This window comes from Mesoplodon bidens (assembly GCF_964165515.1).
Source record: "Mesoplodon bidens genome assembly, chromosome: 2".
NCBI classification, from domain to species: domain Eukaryota; kingdom Metazoa; phylum Chordata; class Mammalia; order Artiodactyla; family Ziphiidae; genus Mesoplodon; species Mesoplodon bidens.
The window spans coordinates 51,333,301-51,352,021 of record NC_138177.1 but is presented as its reverse complement, the minus strand read 5'-3'; the positions used below and the strand labels follow the sequence as shown (position 1 = coordinate 51,352,021).

The window sequence follows — 18,721 nt, the reverse complement described above, 5'->3', positions numbered from 1 at the left end:
GAAGGATAATTTACCATTATCAAATGGGATTTATCCCGGGGATGCAAGGATGGTTCAATCTGCAAATCAATCAAAGTGGCACACCATGTTAACAAATTAAAGAGTAAATATCATATGATCATCCAATAGATGAAGAGGATTTTGACAAAATGTGACATCCATTTATGATAAAAACGCTGAACAAAGTGGGTATAGAGGGAATATACTGCAACATAACAAAGACCATATATGACAAGCTCACAGCTCACATCATACTCAATGGTGAAAAGTTGAAAGCATTTCCTCTAAGATGAGGAAGCCTAGCAGTACACTTTTTGACATCAGTCTTAGCAACATTCTTTTGGATATGTCTTCTCAGGCAAGGGAAACAAAAGCAAAAATAAACAAATGGGACTACAACAAACTGAAAAGCTTTTGCAAAGCAAACGAAACTATCAACAAAATGAAAAGGCAGCCTACTGAATTGGAGAAGATATTTGCAAATGATATATCTGATAAGGGGGTCAGTATCTAAAATATACAAAAAACTCACACAAATCAACATAAAAATCCCCAAATAACCCAATTAAAAAATGGTCTGAGGGGCTTCCCTGGTGGCGCAGTGGTTGAGAGTCCGCCTGCCGATGCGGGGGACACGGGTTCGTGCCCCGGTCCGGGAAGATCCCACATGCCACGGAGCGGCTGGGCCCGTGAGCCATGGCCGCTGAGGCTGCATGTCCGGAGCCTGTGCTCCACAACGGGAGGGGCCACAGCAGTGAGAGGTCCGCATACCACAAAAAAAAAAAAAAAAAAATGGTCTGAGGGGCTTCCCTGGTGGCGCAGTGGTAGAGAGTCTGCCTGCCGATGCAGGGGACACGGGTTTGTGCCCTGGTCTGGGAGGTTCCCACATGCCGAGGAGCGGCTGGGCCCAGTAAGCCATGGCTGCTGGGCCTGTGTGTCTGGAGTCTGTGCTCCGGGATGAGAGAGGCCGCAGCAGTGAGAGGCCCGCGTACCGCAAAAAAAAAAAAAAAAAAAAAAAAAGGTCTGAGGACCTGACATACAGATGGCCAAAAGACACATGAAAAGATGCTCAACATCACTAATCATCAGGGAGCTGTAAATCAAAACCATATTGAGATACCAATGCATACTTGTCAGAATGGCCATCGTCAAAAAGACAACAAGTAACAAGTGTTGGCGAGGATGTGGGGAAAAGGGAACTTGTACACAGTTGGTGGAAATGTAAGTTGGTGAAATCACTATGGAAAACAGTATGGAGGTTCCTCAAAAAATTAAAAATACAACTGTCATGTGATCTACAAATTTTATTTCTGGGTATTTACCCTAAGAAACCAAAAACGCTAATTTGAAAAGATATATGCATACCCATGTTCATTGCAGCATTATTTACGATAGCCGAGATATGGAAGCAACCTAAGTGTCCATCAATGTATGAATTCCTTATCCAAAGAAGATGAGATGTGTATATAAATATGTATATATATATATACACACACACACACACACACACAATGGAATATTCCTCAGCCATAAAAAAATGAAATCTTGCCATTTGTGACAACACAGATGGATCTAGAGGGTATTATGGTAAGTGAAATAAGCCATACAGAGAAAGACAAATATCATATGATACCACTTATATGGGGTATCTAAAAAAATAGAACAAACAAACAAAACAAAATAACAGACTCATAGATACAGAGAACAAATGGGTGGTTTCTAGAGGGTGGGTGGGAAAGGTAAAGGGAATTAAGAGATACAAATTTCCAGTTATAAAATAAATAAGCCACAGGGATATAATACACAGCAGAAGGAATATGGTCAATAATATTGTAATAAATTTGTATGCAGACAGATGATTACTAGATTTATTTTGATGGTCATTGAATAAAGTATGCAAATGTCAATGTAGTACATGTGAAAGTAACATAACATGGCACATCAATTATATTTCAATTTTCAAAGAAAAGACTCCATATTTTTAGAAAGTTCCCTGGCTGATTTTGCTAATGATAAAGACAGAGAATGACTGCTAAAAAGCGTGTTTAAAGAGGACCGTTATTAAGACAAAATGAATTTTATTTACATGAGAAGAAAGCAGCTGTCAAGAGAATGGAATATTACCCTTTTATTTTCAGGAGAAGAACTATCACAGTCTTAATTTTTATAATTCATCTTTGAACTATTCCCTGAATCTTCATATTTCTTTATGTAACTAAAGCAAGGAGGGGCAAGCTTTCCAGTTTCTGCAGAGCCATGGGGACTCTGATTTTGTGCAGTCCATTCTTGCAAATAAACACAGGAGCGTCTCTGTGGTGGGCCTAATTTTCTCTATCTCTTAAATCAGAGGGCTAGGAGGACAAGGATTTAGGTTGGGGAGAGCCCTAAGATCCTATAACCACAGCAGCCATAGGACTAACTGCTCCTCAACATTAGAAACACATGCATGTCTGAAATCTCTCCTGCCTCATCCCTGACCTTAGTCTAGTATTTCTAAAAAGCAAGAATAGAAAAGAAACAAACAAAGCAAAATCACTTAACTTACAGTTTTGCAAAATCAAAAGAACTACATTTGAAAGGAGACAGTGTTCTGAAAGCAGAATGTACACCAGAATTTCGATTCTTGCCTTACAACTTTCTTCAGTGTCTGTAATTTACCACAATCTTTATTGCTGAAAACTACATAATTTTATTACCTCAAGTGTTTTAGAAAGTCATCATTTGAAAAAAGTTTTTAACTAATTAAAAATTCACCACTGTAATGCATTATGAAACATTGAGAGAATACATTTTATAGCTAAAGTTGTTATGGCTTGTCTAACCAAGCTGTAATTTGTATCTTTCTGTTACAGATTTGGATAGGTTCTGGCAAATCTTGGGTTTTATTTAATTAAGTTTGAAGATGAATTAGTAAGTGGTGCAAACAATCTCTGCGGTATGTTTCCTATGGTAACTTGCCTCAAATCCTAATTGGTGTTAATTCTGTGTATTTGTAAACGCTTGAATTTAAAACTTTAAAATGAGTGTTTAAGGTTCTTTTTGTAATTATCAGATATAGTAAAGTGTGAATCCATTAAAAAAAGGAGACAGTGTTCAGTGCAGTGTTCAAAAGCAGGGGCTGAGCAGGGGTCCAATCCTAGTGCCACCACTGCTGAGCTGAGGATCATGGACTAGTTACTGGATCTCTCTCAACTTCAATTTCCTCCTCTGTAAGATCACGGAAATAATAATCCCACTTCATCAGATTGTTTTGGAGACTAACACCAATAACCTTCGTAAAGACCTCAGTATCATGCCTAGTCACAGAATATTATTTTTATTTCCACATTTTGTAGCTTTTTAGAATATTGCCAACAAAGATTTTAAAGTCAGATGTCATTTTTATAAACAGACTTGCTCCAGGGAAGAGAGGAAATAAACACCTCACCTTTAGCCCTGGAGATTGTAATGAGGCTTCGTACCCAGTAATTCTAGGAATTAATTGCTTTTAACCATGCTTCAGGTTCAATATTCCACACAACAAAGTGTGCTTCTAAGTGTCCTATTAATCTCCTAAGGGTTTTTGTGAGGACCACCTGTGATTCTCTCGGGTCCTTTAGAGCTGAAATATTTTATTAGTTAAAAGCCCATAAAGCATTTAAAATTGCTGTTTGATGTCTATTGTACTACTGGAAATTCCATAAGTTCTTCCTACTTATTTGGTAGAGTTGAGGGTGCTTGGACAGCCTCGTTTCCTATCTTTTTTTTTTTTTTTTTTTTTTTGCGGTACGCGGGCCTCTCACTGCCGCGGCCTCTCCCGCTGCGGAGCACAGGCTCTGGATGCGCAGGCTCAGCGGCCATGGCTCACGGGCCCAGCCCCTCTGTGGCACGCGGGATCCTCCCAGACCGGGGCACGAACCCGCGTCCCCTGCATCGGCAGGCGGACTCTCATCCACTGCGCCACCAGGGAAGCCCTCGCTTCCTCTCTTTTCTTCTGCTTTTCTCCAACTCTATTGATACTCATTTTATGATCCCCTCAGAAGTGATCTCTCAGCCTTATTAGCCTCATGCATCAGTATTTCATAAAAATCAGGCAAGAATACCAAATACCTTTGCAATAAAGATCAAACAGGCTCCAGGTTCCCTGGTGTGTACAGAAAATGAAGGCCTTTCCCACCAACTTGTAGCCTGGGTCACAGGTGTAGTTGACTGTCATCCCAGGAAGATATGGAGAGGCATGTCCTGCAATGTGGTGGCCATTGTGGATCTTGGGTGGATGTGGACAAGCTAAGAACAAATTCCCACCAAAACACAAGAAAAGACATTCAGTTCAACTTAGAAGTATGAACACTCCAACACATCTAATAATATATCTGTCTATTAGAATCACAAGAAAACCCAAGGCAGGCAGGTCCCAACGCACTAAATGTTTGCTTATCAGTGGGAAAACCAATTGTCTAAAGCCAGACTTCTCAGCCTTTAAACAGGACCATCTGTAATCTCTACTTGTAAACTGCATCAGGTGGGAATACCGCTAGGATACACAAACTACCAATTCAGTGCATTCTGTCCTCACTGGAGGACGGAGCTCGTGTGGATAATCACAGCCACAAGTGCACCTGATTGTCTGGTACTGTCGTTTAAAGCCAGACTAATATGTAAAAGGAATGAGCTACAGAGGTCAAGAGCACAACCTTACACTCCACTTCTCCAGGGCATCGTGAGTTCCCTTGGCTAAAGGTGAGATGAAGGGTCAACAAAATACGGTCACAGGCTGGAGCAGAACTCAGAAATAACAAAAGTAGGATGAATTCCTATATCAGAGTTTCCTTAATTATTTCTACAACATCATCAATTCTGAAATATATTACTAACATCAACATGTGCTTTTTGCTCTGCACACCCATCCATCTAGTATAAAGACAACTCAGTAGAGATGGCATAACAATGTTTTCTTTGGCATTTGTTTTCAGTGCTTTGAAAATATTCCCTATAAATTCTAGGCTTCACTGATTCTCTCCACTCTCTCCTCTCTTCACCATCCCACAATCATCACTCCAGAGGGAAGGGTCATCAGAATACCCCCAACTGGGACAGAGTGTGGCACATCTAAAGCCATCTGTTATTCACCTGGCAGGTAATTCTGTCCCATGTTTATAACAAAGCCATATTCACAAGCAAAAAGGACTGTCACTACAGAAATACGGAGCTTTGGCCTAGACATACTGATCCTTCTAGGGCATGGGGAAATGTGCACTGACCAGTAGGAACAGAAAGTTCACAGCGAGGGGCAGGGCCACTCCAAACCCCATTTCCCTGACTGTCACTGGTACAGCGGATGGTGCTCTCCCCAGTGAGGGTGAAGGTCATCCTTCTGTCTGGGTGGGAGTCACATGTGTAACCAATTTCTTCTCCATAAGGAATGTCTCCCAGAGAAGTTCCTGTGTGTTTCCCATTAAGGATAGCTGGAGGATTTGGACAAAAGATTTCTAGAAAGAACACAAAAGTTTTAGGTTCCATTAGTTTCAATCAAAAGTATTATAAAATAATTATGCCCTGTGATTGTTGTATTAATACATTTTTTCTATGACAACGTACTTAAATTGGATGGAACTGAAATATGTAAGGCTTCCTCTGAGAAGGATCTAACTCAGGTGAGACGAATTACAGTTTGTTGTAAAAGTACAAAATACCCTTCAGGTAGCTAATTTTTTAATCTGTTTGGAGTTAATTAATTTGGTTTTTTTTTCCAGCAACCGTTTTATTGACTACTTTATGTCAGGCATCATAAGAATCCTGGGTTGACAATGGGGTACAACACAGACAAGATTTTTCCCTCAAAGATTTGAAATTCTAGGGAAATCTGGGTTAAGTTTATTTAACGTGGACTATCATTTTCAGCAGATGTAAATTTTTCTTGATGACTCAAGACAATTATCATCAGTACCAATACCAAATATACAACAGTGTCATCAGACTACATTGATTCCCATAGGGCTCTTTATAACCAGATTAAAGGGCCTCAGGGAGCCTGTTTTTCTTCTTCCTTTTTTGTTTTTTCTTTCTTTGAAGCTATCAGCTGTCATTTCTTTCTGTCAAACAGTGTATCTGTTTCTAGCAGTTCCCTCCCTGAAACTAATCTGATGCTCTTAATATGGTACCAATTTAGGAAGAGATATCAGATCTTGTCAGAAACGTGTATAAAGTGAGGGTACACTAATGATTGACTTCTCATACCTGGATTTTAACTAGGTGCTTGTTTTTCCAGTTTACTTATATATTTATTTTCAGCTTTATGTGTCACAGGAAGGTGGAGCTTGCTTGATATCTGCCTTTAATACATATTTAATGTTCTTGTAAAGCTCCACCATAATCCCATAAAATGTTCAAACAGACTTCTAGCAAAGCGTTTTAACAAAATCCAAAATAAAATGAACAATCTAATCATCAGGAAAAGGCATTTTAAAAAGTCTTAGTAAACAGAGTAGGACAAATCAGTATTGTTTTTGTACATAGAACACTTTTATATATTTATCAATTTCTGAATCTTTGAGTTTTATTGAAATTTAGGGCACCTCACCATTTCAAATATTGACTCACCTTCCTGCACCGCACTAATTTATCCTATAAATGTTTTCTTTTCTCTGTAACACTTACCACTTTTTGACATACCATTTTATATATTCTATTTTTAAATTTGCTTACTGGTTTATTTTCATTGTCTGCCTCCTTGAACAGAAAATGAACCTCGCAAGAGCAGGGTTAACACTATTCAGCACTCTCTCTAGATTCAAAGTCCTGGCACATGGGAAGCCTTCCTCAATAAATACCATGAACAAAATGAGAGGCTGAATAAATGGTTCAGATATGTGAGAAGATAAAAGGACATAAAAATTTAAGAGAAATTACTCCTTGGTGATAAAACTGAAAAAGTAAATGAATAAAGAAATTTTGGTATACTGTTATGTCATCTACTTTCTCCCCACATATTCCCCACAAAATTCAACACTGACATTAAACTAGTGACTTACAGATTAGTAATATGAACACATGATGTATAATACCTGCCAAACCTTTTTTGAAATTCTTCCAACAAAGAAGTATTTTACCAGTAATTTGTTAAATAAAGTACCAGACAACAGGTGATTCCATGAGGTGAAACATACTAGAACAACATAAGGGGAGATATCCAGATTGCAGAGTTCTTCTTTCTACTCACGTTCACACACAGGAACACTGCTGTTCCAAAGGCTTTTCATTCCAACCAAGACACAATGACAAGCAGAGCTGCCTTTTAACCGGAACCTAAGGGAGAAAGAGGTAGCAAGTAGGGGAGAAATTCCCATTTCTCCATCTCTTCATTGATAGATGGTAAGCTTTCTCACTTCAGCCTAAATACCATTAAGTCTCAGTTCTTTAGGAACCTGAATTCAGTAGTTGCCAGAAATTCAGAAGCCAAAGTTTTCTAAAGTATCACAGGGTCCTGTGGCAGACAAAGCAATCAGAACTTGTACACTTAACAGTCAAACAAAAAACATAGCCCAGTGTCACCTCAAAAGTCCCTGAACACAGAGGTGGACTCTCCCCTGTGCCCTAGACCCACACCCATCTCTCACTGACAGTCCTCTGACATTCCTCTTATCCTCATTAGTGGGTCAGGAGCAAGAACAGCTCCTGATCTGGGGAAGCAAAGCAGGGAACATCGGGAAAGAGAACCGACATTGCTCTTCTTGCCACTACAGCTGTAATGGCCAGAAGGAGGCTCACAGAGGTCTCTACCACTGAAATGCCCAGATTATTATTAGATCCTAGGGTCCTTATGAAATCTGCTCATCATTATTGGGTGGCAGACTTTGTAAAAGTCAAAGATTCCTGGAAATTATTAAAAATAACTACCATATTGCCCAGTTTTGTTACCTCCCACAGAGAGTGCATTCTACTGAGAGTCCTAGATCCACATGAATAACTAGTAATATTACCTGAAACTATAACATTGGCCATTACGATTCCAATGTCAAAGACTTTACTGATGCAAACAGATGTGATTGTATTAAAAATACTTGCCCATATACTATTACAAATTCCAGTACTGATTAGTTTTTAGTTTCCTAAAACAACCTTTGCCTGATTATCACATTGCAAACAATTTTTGTCTTATACATTAAACTTTTTATTAGTAAATTTCCCACAGAACTGTAATTTTCTGCCTCCAAACAACGACTTCCCCATTTACTTCAAGCTCCAACCATGAATTCAAGATTAGTGTCTATATTTATGATTGTATTCAACATTGAATTGCATGTGCCAATTTCTTTATCTCCTGATAGTGGTGCCCCTGGGTACTGACACATTTCAAAACTGCTCAGAAGCCAGTCTCCCCAGGTACTTCTATTCCACAGGTCAGCCTCACTTTTTGGATTAACTCCTGAACCCAAGAGTCACTACCCAACACTGTGTTCCTGGTCTCTATTCCAGGTCACACTTACCCCTCATTACAGATGAAGGATACTTTTGCTCCAAGCTGGAAATTAAGTGGAAAGAGCACACGTCCATTAGGAAGTTGGTCCAGGAAGTCAGCACATGATTTCACTAGGAATAAAAACACAGGAGTAAGATGTCCATGTGAGGGACACAGAGATTGATCCGCAAACCAGATGAAAGTATAGGCACCTGCACATCTGGGAGCTTCTGGGCTCCAGTCTCCCTGGGGTGTACAGCGCAGAGAAGCAGCCCCTTTGAGATCATAGCCAGGCTCACAGCTGTAGAACACTTCCTGGTCAGAGGAAAAGTCACCCTTGTGGCTTGGGATGTGCTTACCATGCAGGATTTCTGGAGGTGGTTGACATACTGAGGAAAGAACAGCAAGGTACCTGTCAATTATGGAGAAATATCTTTTACCATATCCTGTGCCTACCAGGGAGTTTAAAAATCTTATTTACACAGTGTGGATTTTAAAAGAAAAGATTTGCTAGTTCAGAACCCACAGTTTACTGATGAGCAAACTAAGGCCACAGGGCAGAGCTATGAGTAGAATGAAGCTTTCTCCAACACCTTCTCTGTTTTTTCTACTAAAACAGTCCTAAGACTACAAGCAGAATGTTCCTTTTGCTTTCTAGGACTGGCCATCCAGCACAGAGCTGTGAGAGCTGGTGGACTGTTCCACCTCTTACACTTCCTAGAAAGCTCTCCTTTCTGGCTTCAACAAGGAATACCTTTGCCCAAGTGTCATCCAACAGACCCCACACCTAGCTTACGGTACAGTTAGTCAGCCATCCCCCTTCATCTTTTTTCCCAGATCCTCCTTGAGAACTGTAAGCTTCTGCTTGGTCCCTATGTGCCAGTCTGGAGTCTTTGCATTCCACTGCTAAGCCAGGCATTTTAGCATAAAAAGACAAGAGAAGCCACCAAGAACAAAATCCCCTTAAAAGAAAAAAGCTGTAGACTTTTAAAAGAGGGAACATATTGTTTAGAGTATATTTTGACTCAAAGTTTGGCTGCCTCCATCCACAGACCAATTGGTGTGTTCTCAGGGCATCAGAACACACTTGAGCCTCAATCTGAACTGTATATAGTGGAATAAAAATGAAAACAATTGCTTGGATTTGAGCAAGTTGTTACCACTTCCTGAGCCTCAGGGTTTTCAGTAATAACATAGGGGAGTTGGAACAGAATGACTGACATCTAAGGCTTTTTAATCTGACGCTATCATTTTGGAACCCATGGCTCATTTGCTTTCTGACCTTCTCCAATGATAGATTAATGTCATTGTTATCATACAGTATTGTTCATAGTACACTTCACTACACATTATCATTGAGCTCTGCAATCAGAAAGGCTCTTGAATTCTAGGCCTTATTCTGTTATTTACTAGTTCTGTGACCTGGGCATAGTTCCCTAACATCCCTAAGACTCAGTTTTCTCAGTGTAAATAGGAATAAGTATAGTTCCTACCTTATATGTTTGCTTAAGTATTAAATTAAACAATGTATATAAAATGGGTGCATTACAGATGGGACAGAGCAAGCATTACTTGACAATTATTATTATCAGAGGTAACAGATAGTAAAGCTAGTATTATGTTTAGTGTTTATCCCAATTTCATAGCCTTGCATGCCTATACACACACATGCATACCCTTTCCTTAGTTTCAACAACTCCTACCATTTATACTCCCTAAACCCCCAGCAGAGTCTCAGTGGATGAAACTCACCCCTGGAGCAGCTTGGCAGCTCAGGTACCCATGTGTTGTTGGCCCGGCATTGCACAGTGTTGGACCCTCTTATGACAAAGCCAGGCTGACAGCTAAATCTCACAATCTCATTTAAGGAAAATGAACTCTTATTTCCTGACACTCTAATTCCATTTTCAACTTCTGGAGTTGTGCATTTATTAGCAGAAATACACTGAGGAGGTAGGCTGCTCCAAACACCAGGTTGATTGTCTTTGCTGGTACAGTATATTGACTGTTCTCCCACGAGGTCAAACAGCTTTTCTCCATCTGGTCCAGTGTGACACTGATAAGTTACCACTGTTGCATATTGGTAAACGTTTCTATTGCTGCTGTAGAATTCTCCGTTGGATATGGCTGGGGGTGGCTCACAATGTATACCTGGGATAAAGGAGAGTGTGGTAAACAACAGCTTATTTTTTTATTTTTTAATACAACTTTATAAGAGAAGTTTTAGTTGCAGAACAAAATTGAAGGGAAAGTACAGAGAGTTTTCAAACACCTTCTGCCCCTACAAATGTGTAGTCTCCTCCATTATCAACATCCCCCAGCAGAGTGGTACATTTGTTACAACTGATGAACATACATTGACACCTAATAATGACTCAACATTACAGTTTGCATCAGGGTTCACTCTTGGTTTGCAAATTTTGTGGGTTTCAACAAATATGTAATGACATGTTTCTATCATTATGGTATCATGCAAAGTATTTTCATTTCCCTAAAATCCCTCAGTGCTCTGCCCATTAATCCCACCCCCAACCCATCCCCTGGCAACCACTGATGCTATTACTGTCTCTGTTATTTTGCCTTTTCCAGAATTATTATTTTTTTACTATGAATTATTTTACTATGAATTTAAATAACAAATACAAAGAATCAAGTCACTTCCTAAACTGTAATTACAGTACTGTTCTTTTATTCTAATATTTGCTAACATCATGTTATTTACATAGCTGAAATTTAGTTGTGTATGATTGGGTTCTGTCCATAATAATTTCATATAAAGTATCCATGTATTATTATGGTTTACATACTTATGATTTTAAATGGATAATCTATGTGATTTTATCATAGATTGTTAAGTTATTTATTTACTGCTGGGCTATTTTTTCTATTGTTTATTTAATAACATCTTTGCAGGTTAAATATATTACCTCTGCCACTACTCATCAAGTAAATACCAAAAAGAAAAGAGTCATGTCAGTATGTGTTGATGCTTTTTTCCCTCCCCTTTTATTAACAATGAACTGGTCATTCATATCTGAACAAAAGTGCCTCTGCACATTACACCAGAACACCCAGGAAATTTTTATCCACCCATGCTTCAGGAAGTGGGTCGGTTGGACCTTGGAGGGGGGGGACAGATCCACTCTCACTTGCTGTAATTGGAGAAGAAGCAAAACTGAAGAGTACAAAACAGGGTGGACATGCAAGGAGATAGAGAATTTGTGGAAGCCTAGCCAGCCTGATGGGAGAATCAGGCACAGTATAAGAGGAGGATAGAGATGAGTTTGGAGGCAGAGGAAAGGGAGTGAGTTCCCCTGTCCCAGGCGAGTTCTCAAGGAGTGAGTTCCCCTGCCCCAGGAGACCCTGGCAGCGGCTGGTCTTTCCCCTCTGGTGACAATAGCAAGTTCCCTTACAGAGGAGGTGAAAAGCAAAAGTGTTGAATGATTAACTGCCTGGTTACCCAGTTGCAACTGGAGGGAGCCATTGCTCTCCAGCAGCACGAATTTCTGAGAAGGGACCTCCTTGACTTGGAGGAGGGAGAGGAAAGGGAAAGAGATGGACAAGAATAACAAAGAACGTTGAAGGAATTCTTTGCCTGCTGTCTGCTTTGAGATTTTAGCTCTACTGGAGGATCCTCTTACTGCTCAGTGGTGCTTACAGAAGCCACAGTTGCTAAGCCCACACCTCTCCTCACTCTGCCGCCAGCTTTTCCTATGCCAGGTTTTTTGTTTGTTTGTTTGTTGTACCTTTCCTCCCAAGTGCAGCCCCAGAGCCAACTCAGGTAAAAAGAAACCAAAACTTGAGCTATAGTGCCACCTGTTGAATTGCAAAAATCAAAGTAAACAACTAAGAAAGGTATGCTCTACTTCAAATGACCATTTTGTCAAACATTATGAAAAGTCACAGTAATATGGTACCACAAAAACCCCAATAATTCTCTAGCAACCGAATCCAAAGGCACAGAATATTGCAATCTGACTAAAAAAGAATTCAAAATAGCTGATATAAAGAGATTTAATGAGCTACAACAAGACTCAGAAAGGCAATTCAATGAACTCTGGAATAAAATTAATAAACAAGAAGAAGTTATTTACCAAAGAGACTGAAATTTTTAAAAAGAACCAGACAAATTCTGGGATGAATAATTCAATGAATCAGATGAAGAATGCATTAGCAAGCTTAGGAAATAGGGCAGATTAGGTCAAAGAAAGAATAGCAGCCTGGAGGATAGGAATTTAGAAATGACTCAGAAGAGGGGAGAGAACTAAGATTTTTAAAAAGTAAAGAAGACTTATGAATCAATTACAGGAAAAAAGTGTAAAAAATACAAACACATGGAGGCTAAACAATAAACTATTAAATAACCAAGAGATCACTGAAGAAATCGAAGAGGGAATCAAAAAATACCTAGAAACAAATTACAGTAAAAACATGATGACCCAAAACCTATGGGATGCAGCAAAAGCAGTTCTAAGAGGGAAGTTTATAGCAATACAATCCTACCTCAAGAAACAAGAAACATCTCAAATAAACAAACTAACCTTACACCTAAAGCAATTGGAGAAAGAACAAAAAACCCCCAAAGTTAGCAGAAGGAAAGAAATCATAAAGATCATATCAGAAATACATGAAAAAGAAATGAAGGAAACGATAGCAAAAATCAATAAAACTAAAAGGTGGTTCTTTGAGAAGATAAACAAAATTGATAAACCATTAGCCAGATTCATGAAGAAAAAATGGAGAAGACTCAAATCAACAGAATTAGAAATGAAAAAGGAGAAGTACCCACTGACACTGCAGAAATACAAAGGATCATGAGAGATTACTACAAGCAACTATATGCCAATAAAATGGACAACCTGGAATAAATGAACAAATTCTTAGAAAAGCAGAACCTTCCGAGACAGAACCAGGAATAAACAGAAAATATAAACACACCAATCACAAGCACTGAAATTGAAACTGTGATTAAAAATCTTCCAAGAAACAAAAGCCCAGGACCAGATGCCTTCACAGGTAAATTCTATCAAACACTTAGAGAACAGCTAACACCTTTCTTTCTCAAACTCTTCCAAAATATAGCAAGGGAGGAACAGTCCCAAACTCATTCTACGAGGTCACTATCACCCTGATACCAAAACCACTCAAAGATGTCACAAAGAAAGAAAACTACAGGCCAATATCACTGATGAGCATAGATGCAAAAATCCTCAACAAAATACTAGCAAACAGAAACCAACAGCACATTAAAAGGATCATACACCATGATCAACTGGGGTTTATCCCAGGAATGCAAGGATTCTTCAATATACACAAATCAATCAATGTGATACACCATATTAACAAGCTGAACAATGTGCTAAAGCATTATGCTAAGTGAGATTTGTGACAACATGGATGGAATTTTAGCACATTATGCTAAATGAGATGTCAGAGGAAGACAAGAACTGTATGATACCATTTATATGTGGAATGTAAAAAAGCCAAGTTTTAAAAATAGAATAAAATGGTGGTTACCAGGGAATGGGAGGACAGAATGGATGTTGTCTAAGAGTATAAACTTACAACAAGTAGAAAATATGCCCTGGAGATGCACAGATCAATGAATATAGACAACAACATTGTACTATAATAATAAAACTTGCTGAGAGACTAGAAACTATTCCAACTACTAAAAATAAAGAATAATTATGTAATGTGATGGAGGTGATAATTATTCCTATGATGGCAATCATATTACAATATATTAATGTACATCTTAAATTTACACAAAGTTATATGTCTAATATATTTCAAAAAAAAGGTTGAAAAGAAAATATAAAAGACATGAGGAAATAATCACAGATTTGGGGTAATAAAATGCTAAATGACTACTATGTCCTATCACAACATAGTAATTTAAAACATACTGGTATAATTGACTATTCATACATTCACATGTACACACATCACCAATATGGACTCAGTTAAATGTTTATTGACCTATAAATATAGTAGAAGTGGAAACATTTTTCATTAAAGATAACCTCCTACAAAAGGTGACAGACCTTGAAAATTGTATGTAGTAAATGATAATACCTTGCTAATTTGAATTTTTTTCAGAGAATTTAATATTTTTTGGCAAGTAAAGAAGGCACCTTTTATAGTTTCTCATTTATGTCTTTGGATATCTAAAAGCCAATGTTATTTTCTGGAAGAAAAATAACCCAATGGGAAAAGGACAGTAATTTTTGGAGGAATACCTGTGAATACAATGAATATATTCATTGTAGGAAATTTATAAAATGTGGACAAACAAAAAATGATAAGGTCCAAAAATAAATATTATTAATAATTTAATGTATATTGTTTCAGATATGTGTGTGCACGTGCATGTGTGTCTATGGTTATATTGTCTATGGTATATTTGGTGGCTGAATAATATTCTGGGATGTAGATATATAAATGTACTATCCATTGCTTCTTGGATGTGGCATCTCTCTCTAATTTTTATGGTATACTTTTTACCTTTCTTAAAAACTTATCATAACCATTTTTAATAAGGCTTATGTCTTCCATCAGCTATTTACAAACCATGATTTCTGCATTGAGTGTCTTTGGATGAAAATCACGGGAAAAGTCTATGATGATTATTTTCTTGGGATAAATTCTGTGAAATGGAATTGCTAGGTCAAAGGGTATTTGCATTTAAGGCTTTAGTATATATTGCTCATTAGCCTTCCAGAAGTTTGTGCCCACTTTTACTGCCATCAATTCTGCATGTGATTCTGATTTCTTCACAGCCTTAATACTTTACCAATTTGCAATCATTCTTCTATGTTCCTCAAAATTTTGGAGATTCACTTTACAATATTCCATTGAAAAGATGAATGGCCAACTAATCAAGAACAAATACAACTAGGGCATGAGCTTGGAAGAATTTGAGGGAAGAATAAAGAGCAGAATAACCCGAGGCTTGGGAAAATTGCTAAGGATTGTAAGATCTTTTATGCTTCAGAGTAAGAATGATAAGGAAGGGAGTAATCTACTTTCTGGGCTTATAATGTGATATTAGGAGGTTGTAGAGACAAAATTAATTTTCTTTAGTATCTTTTAAGTTTAGTCACTAAGGAGAATGATCATTATACTGAGAGTTTATTATCAAAGTAGGAAATTGGGGCAATTTTACCTGAGTTTAAGTCCACAGTTTCAGATAAATTACCTCCTAAAGTAAAGAAAAACCAGGAGGACCGTGCCGCACATGACTCCAAGTTTCAAACAACTGAGAGACAACTCTGTGCAAGAAGGATTTGATTCCTTCTTCATAATTCCAGGGATAAATAAGGATCAAATGGAGGGAATTATGGGAAAAAACAGTTCAACTCACTCTCACAAATAGGTGCCTTCTTATCCCAAGTGACATCAATGCCTGACAGAAGACAAGTAGCAGAAGGGGAGCCAATGAGTCGATACCTAGAAGCAAAGAATGAAAGATGATTAGACTCTACACAGATTTCCCACTTAAATCACCATGAGAAAACAATAGCAGGAGGATGTTACAAATTACAGGACAGATTAAAACATGAGAGACCTCAAGAAAGAAACCCCATCTCCACCTATAAATTACTCTTTATTCTTCAGGGCAAGCTAAAATTCTTACCTCTTTAATCCATCTCCATTCCTAGTCCCCTCACAACTCATTGCAATATTCCCGTTATTAACCATGGGACACTTCTGTACTTGTCTTAAAGGTACCTCAGAATTATTTTATCCATTTGTACTTTCAGCTGAGAAATTATAAGTGCTTGATTAGGAGGGAAGATGTCTTACTGAAATATATACACTCTTTAGCACCTAGCCTAGAGACTTTCAAGCATGTGGTGCTGAAAAATATCTACTGAGTGAAGGGAAGAATGATGGCTTTACCCTGAAGACTTAATAAATGAGAGTCAGAGGAAACAGCTAACCATACCTTTCAAATGTAGAAAGCAGGGGTACTCACCAACTGTGTCATAAAATCATTCAAAATGGGTCACAAAATTTGAAACTTCATCATTTATTTTTTATTTATTATATCTCTATGTTGTTACTGTTGAGAAATGTCACAAAAGATACTCAGCCAAGCTATTCATATGTTCCAATGTACAGCAGGGCTAAACTTGATAAAGTAAAAGGTGATGGGTGTAAGGCAAAGTCACATAACAGTGAGGTAGTTACTGCAACAGTTAAGAAATCTGTCTTCTGATTACCTAGGACATGTGATCAGGGCAGTACCCATGTGGAGCAGAGACCACTGGAATCTCCAGTATCCACTTTTCTTTTCTTCATTAGTAACATGACCCTGTATTTTTAACTGGGCCATTCGCCATTTTCAATAACAGCTTCATTTCTCAGCTTCCCTGACAGCCGTGTGACTCTGTTCTGGCTAGAGGGATGTAAATGGAGTGTCTGGAAAGTGTCTTCACAGGGATAAGTGTTCCCTTCCTCCATTCTTCCTCTTTGCTAAATGGAGTTTGGACCATGAGTTGAGATGGACTCTCTAATGGAAGGATCCCAGGTTTCTGTGGATCTTGGAGCCACTGTATGAGCCCTGGGCCGTCATGGTTCTTAACATGAGAGGTAAGTAAACTGCTGTCTTGTTCAAGCCCCTGTTATTTTGTGTTTTTTCTGTCTTTTATAACTTAATCTAATCTTAACTGGTATACCAGCTCTTCCCAAAACAGTAACAAAAAGATGGTGGGAACCACGTTGGTAGAGCAATGACAGTGAATATTTTGGTAGACACAGTAAGTCACTTTTATATTTAGGTAGTGATTACATTTTACTTATTGTTACCTTGTTTTTTATGAGCTGTGTTCTAAAATCTTTTAAGTGTGCCAACAAATATTTAATCTTCAAAATGTCTGCAAACAAACATTTTGAGAACCACTTTAGTAAGGAAAGAGGATAATCATCCCTGTACTACGTGTGTGTTTCCTTTCGCCCGTCTCCTATCATACATTTAAATGTTGCCTTAGGAGCACAGGGTCATGGGTATCCTCTGACTTTTGACCTTATAAAGGTTGCTCTTAATGTACTCACTATGACTAAACTAGAGCTTTGGAGTAAAAATGTGAAGCAGGTTCCAGCCTCTGTATTAACTGTAAAAAGGAGTGAATATTTTTGAACATATTGTAAGACACTAGTATGCTGCAGTAGTGATTATGTCGTAATTTTTTTCCTGGATGGATTTCCCATCTCTGTGAATTTCTTTTACTGGAGCCCACTCAGTTCCCCTGAGCATTAGAAATCTGTATAGTTTTCTGCATAGAACAACTCTAAATTGTTGTTCAAGAGTCATGAGATTCCTTTCCCTATAAGCATCATACATACTGTGGACAGGCGTGCTGAGGCATTGGAGAGCCCATTAAGTAAGGTCAGGGATGGGAGAATCAAGGGCTAGGATGGTGTCATTTTTATCTTTTCCTATTTGTTCATGTACTTTGAACTATTTAGCAGTGGAGGGACTCTATGGAGACATTCAGTAGGCTGCAAATTACTAAAAGTAGCTCACAGATATGATTTTCAGCAGTCCTCTTTTTTTAAAAAAAAAAGAAATTTAAAATTGAATTTTATTGGCTTATAAAAGTTAACATACATTCATTGTAGACATATTTGGAAGTTGTGAATAACCCAAAGATCAAAAATATCACCACCCAAGATAGCACCACTTGTAGTAGCTAATATTTTGCTATGAATCCTTCTAGCCTTTTTATCTAAAAATATGCGTGTAACCCAGATGTCAACTGGGCTTAGCTACCTTTAGAAGGAAGAGCTGGTTAAATTGGACACAAGCACCAATTCTACATTTGTAAAGTACAGATTCCCATCTGCCCTCCAAACCCCTCCAAACATTCTCAGATTTCTCAGCCCCCTAAGTCCTTCAGATGACTGCAGCCCCAGTCAACATCAAAGACACTATCAAGAGAGTGAAAAGATAACCCACAGGATAAAAGAAAATATTTGGAAATCATTTTTCTGAGAAGTGTTTAATATACAGAATATATAAAGAACTCCTATAACAAAACAACAAAAAGACAAACAACCCAATTGAAAAATGGGCAAAGAACTTGAATGGACATTTTTCTAAAGAAGATATACAAATGTACAAAAGATATACACATGAAAAGATACGAACTATTATTAGTCATTAGGGAAATCCAAGTCAAACCCACTTCAGACCTTCCAGGATGGCTATAATAATAACTTTTTTGAGTTTTTATTAATAATAACTTTTTAAAAATGAAAAATTAAAGTGTTGGTGAA

The 18,721-nt window shown here is 38.0% G+C and overlaps 1 protein-coding gene across 1 annotated transcript in view; it reads right to left on the bottom strand.

The window, feature by feature from the left end:
* CR1 (complement C3b/C4b receptor 1 (Knops blood group)) overlaps positions 1–18,721 on the bottom strand; it is a gene marked incomplete at its 5' end in the record, with an annotated part of 68,930 nt that overhangs the window by 25,245 nt on the left and 24,964 nt on the right. The window contains 7 exons of the mRNA XM_081257640.1: positions 4,090–4,266; positions 5,241–5,468; positions 7,199–7,284; positions 8,466–8,568; positions 8,650–8,826; positions 10,190–10,588; positions 15,804–15,889. Coding sequence (XP_081113766.1) covers positions 4,090–4,266; positions 5,241–5,468; positions 7,199–7,284; positions 8,466–8,568; positions 8,650–8,826; positions 10,190–10,588; positions 15,804–15,889 — 1,256 coding nt within the window. The remainder of the gene's footprint in view (positions 1–4,089; positions 4,267–5,240; positions 5,469–7,198; positions 7,285–8,465; positions 8,569–8,649; positions 8,827–10,189; positions 10,589–15,803; positions 15,890–18,721) is intronic.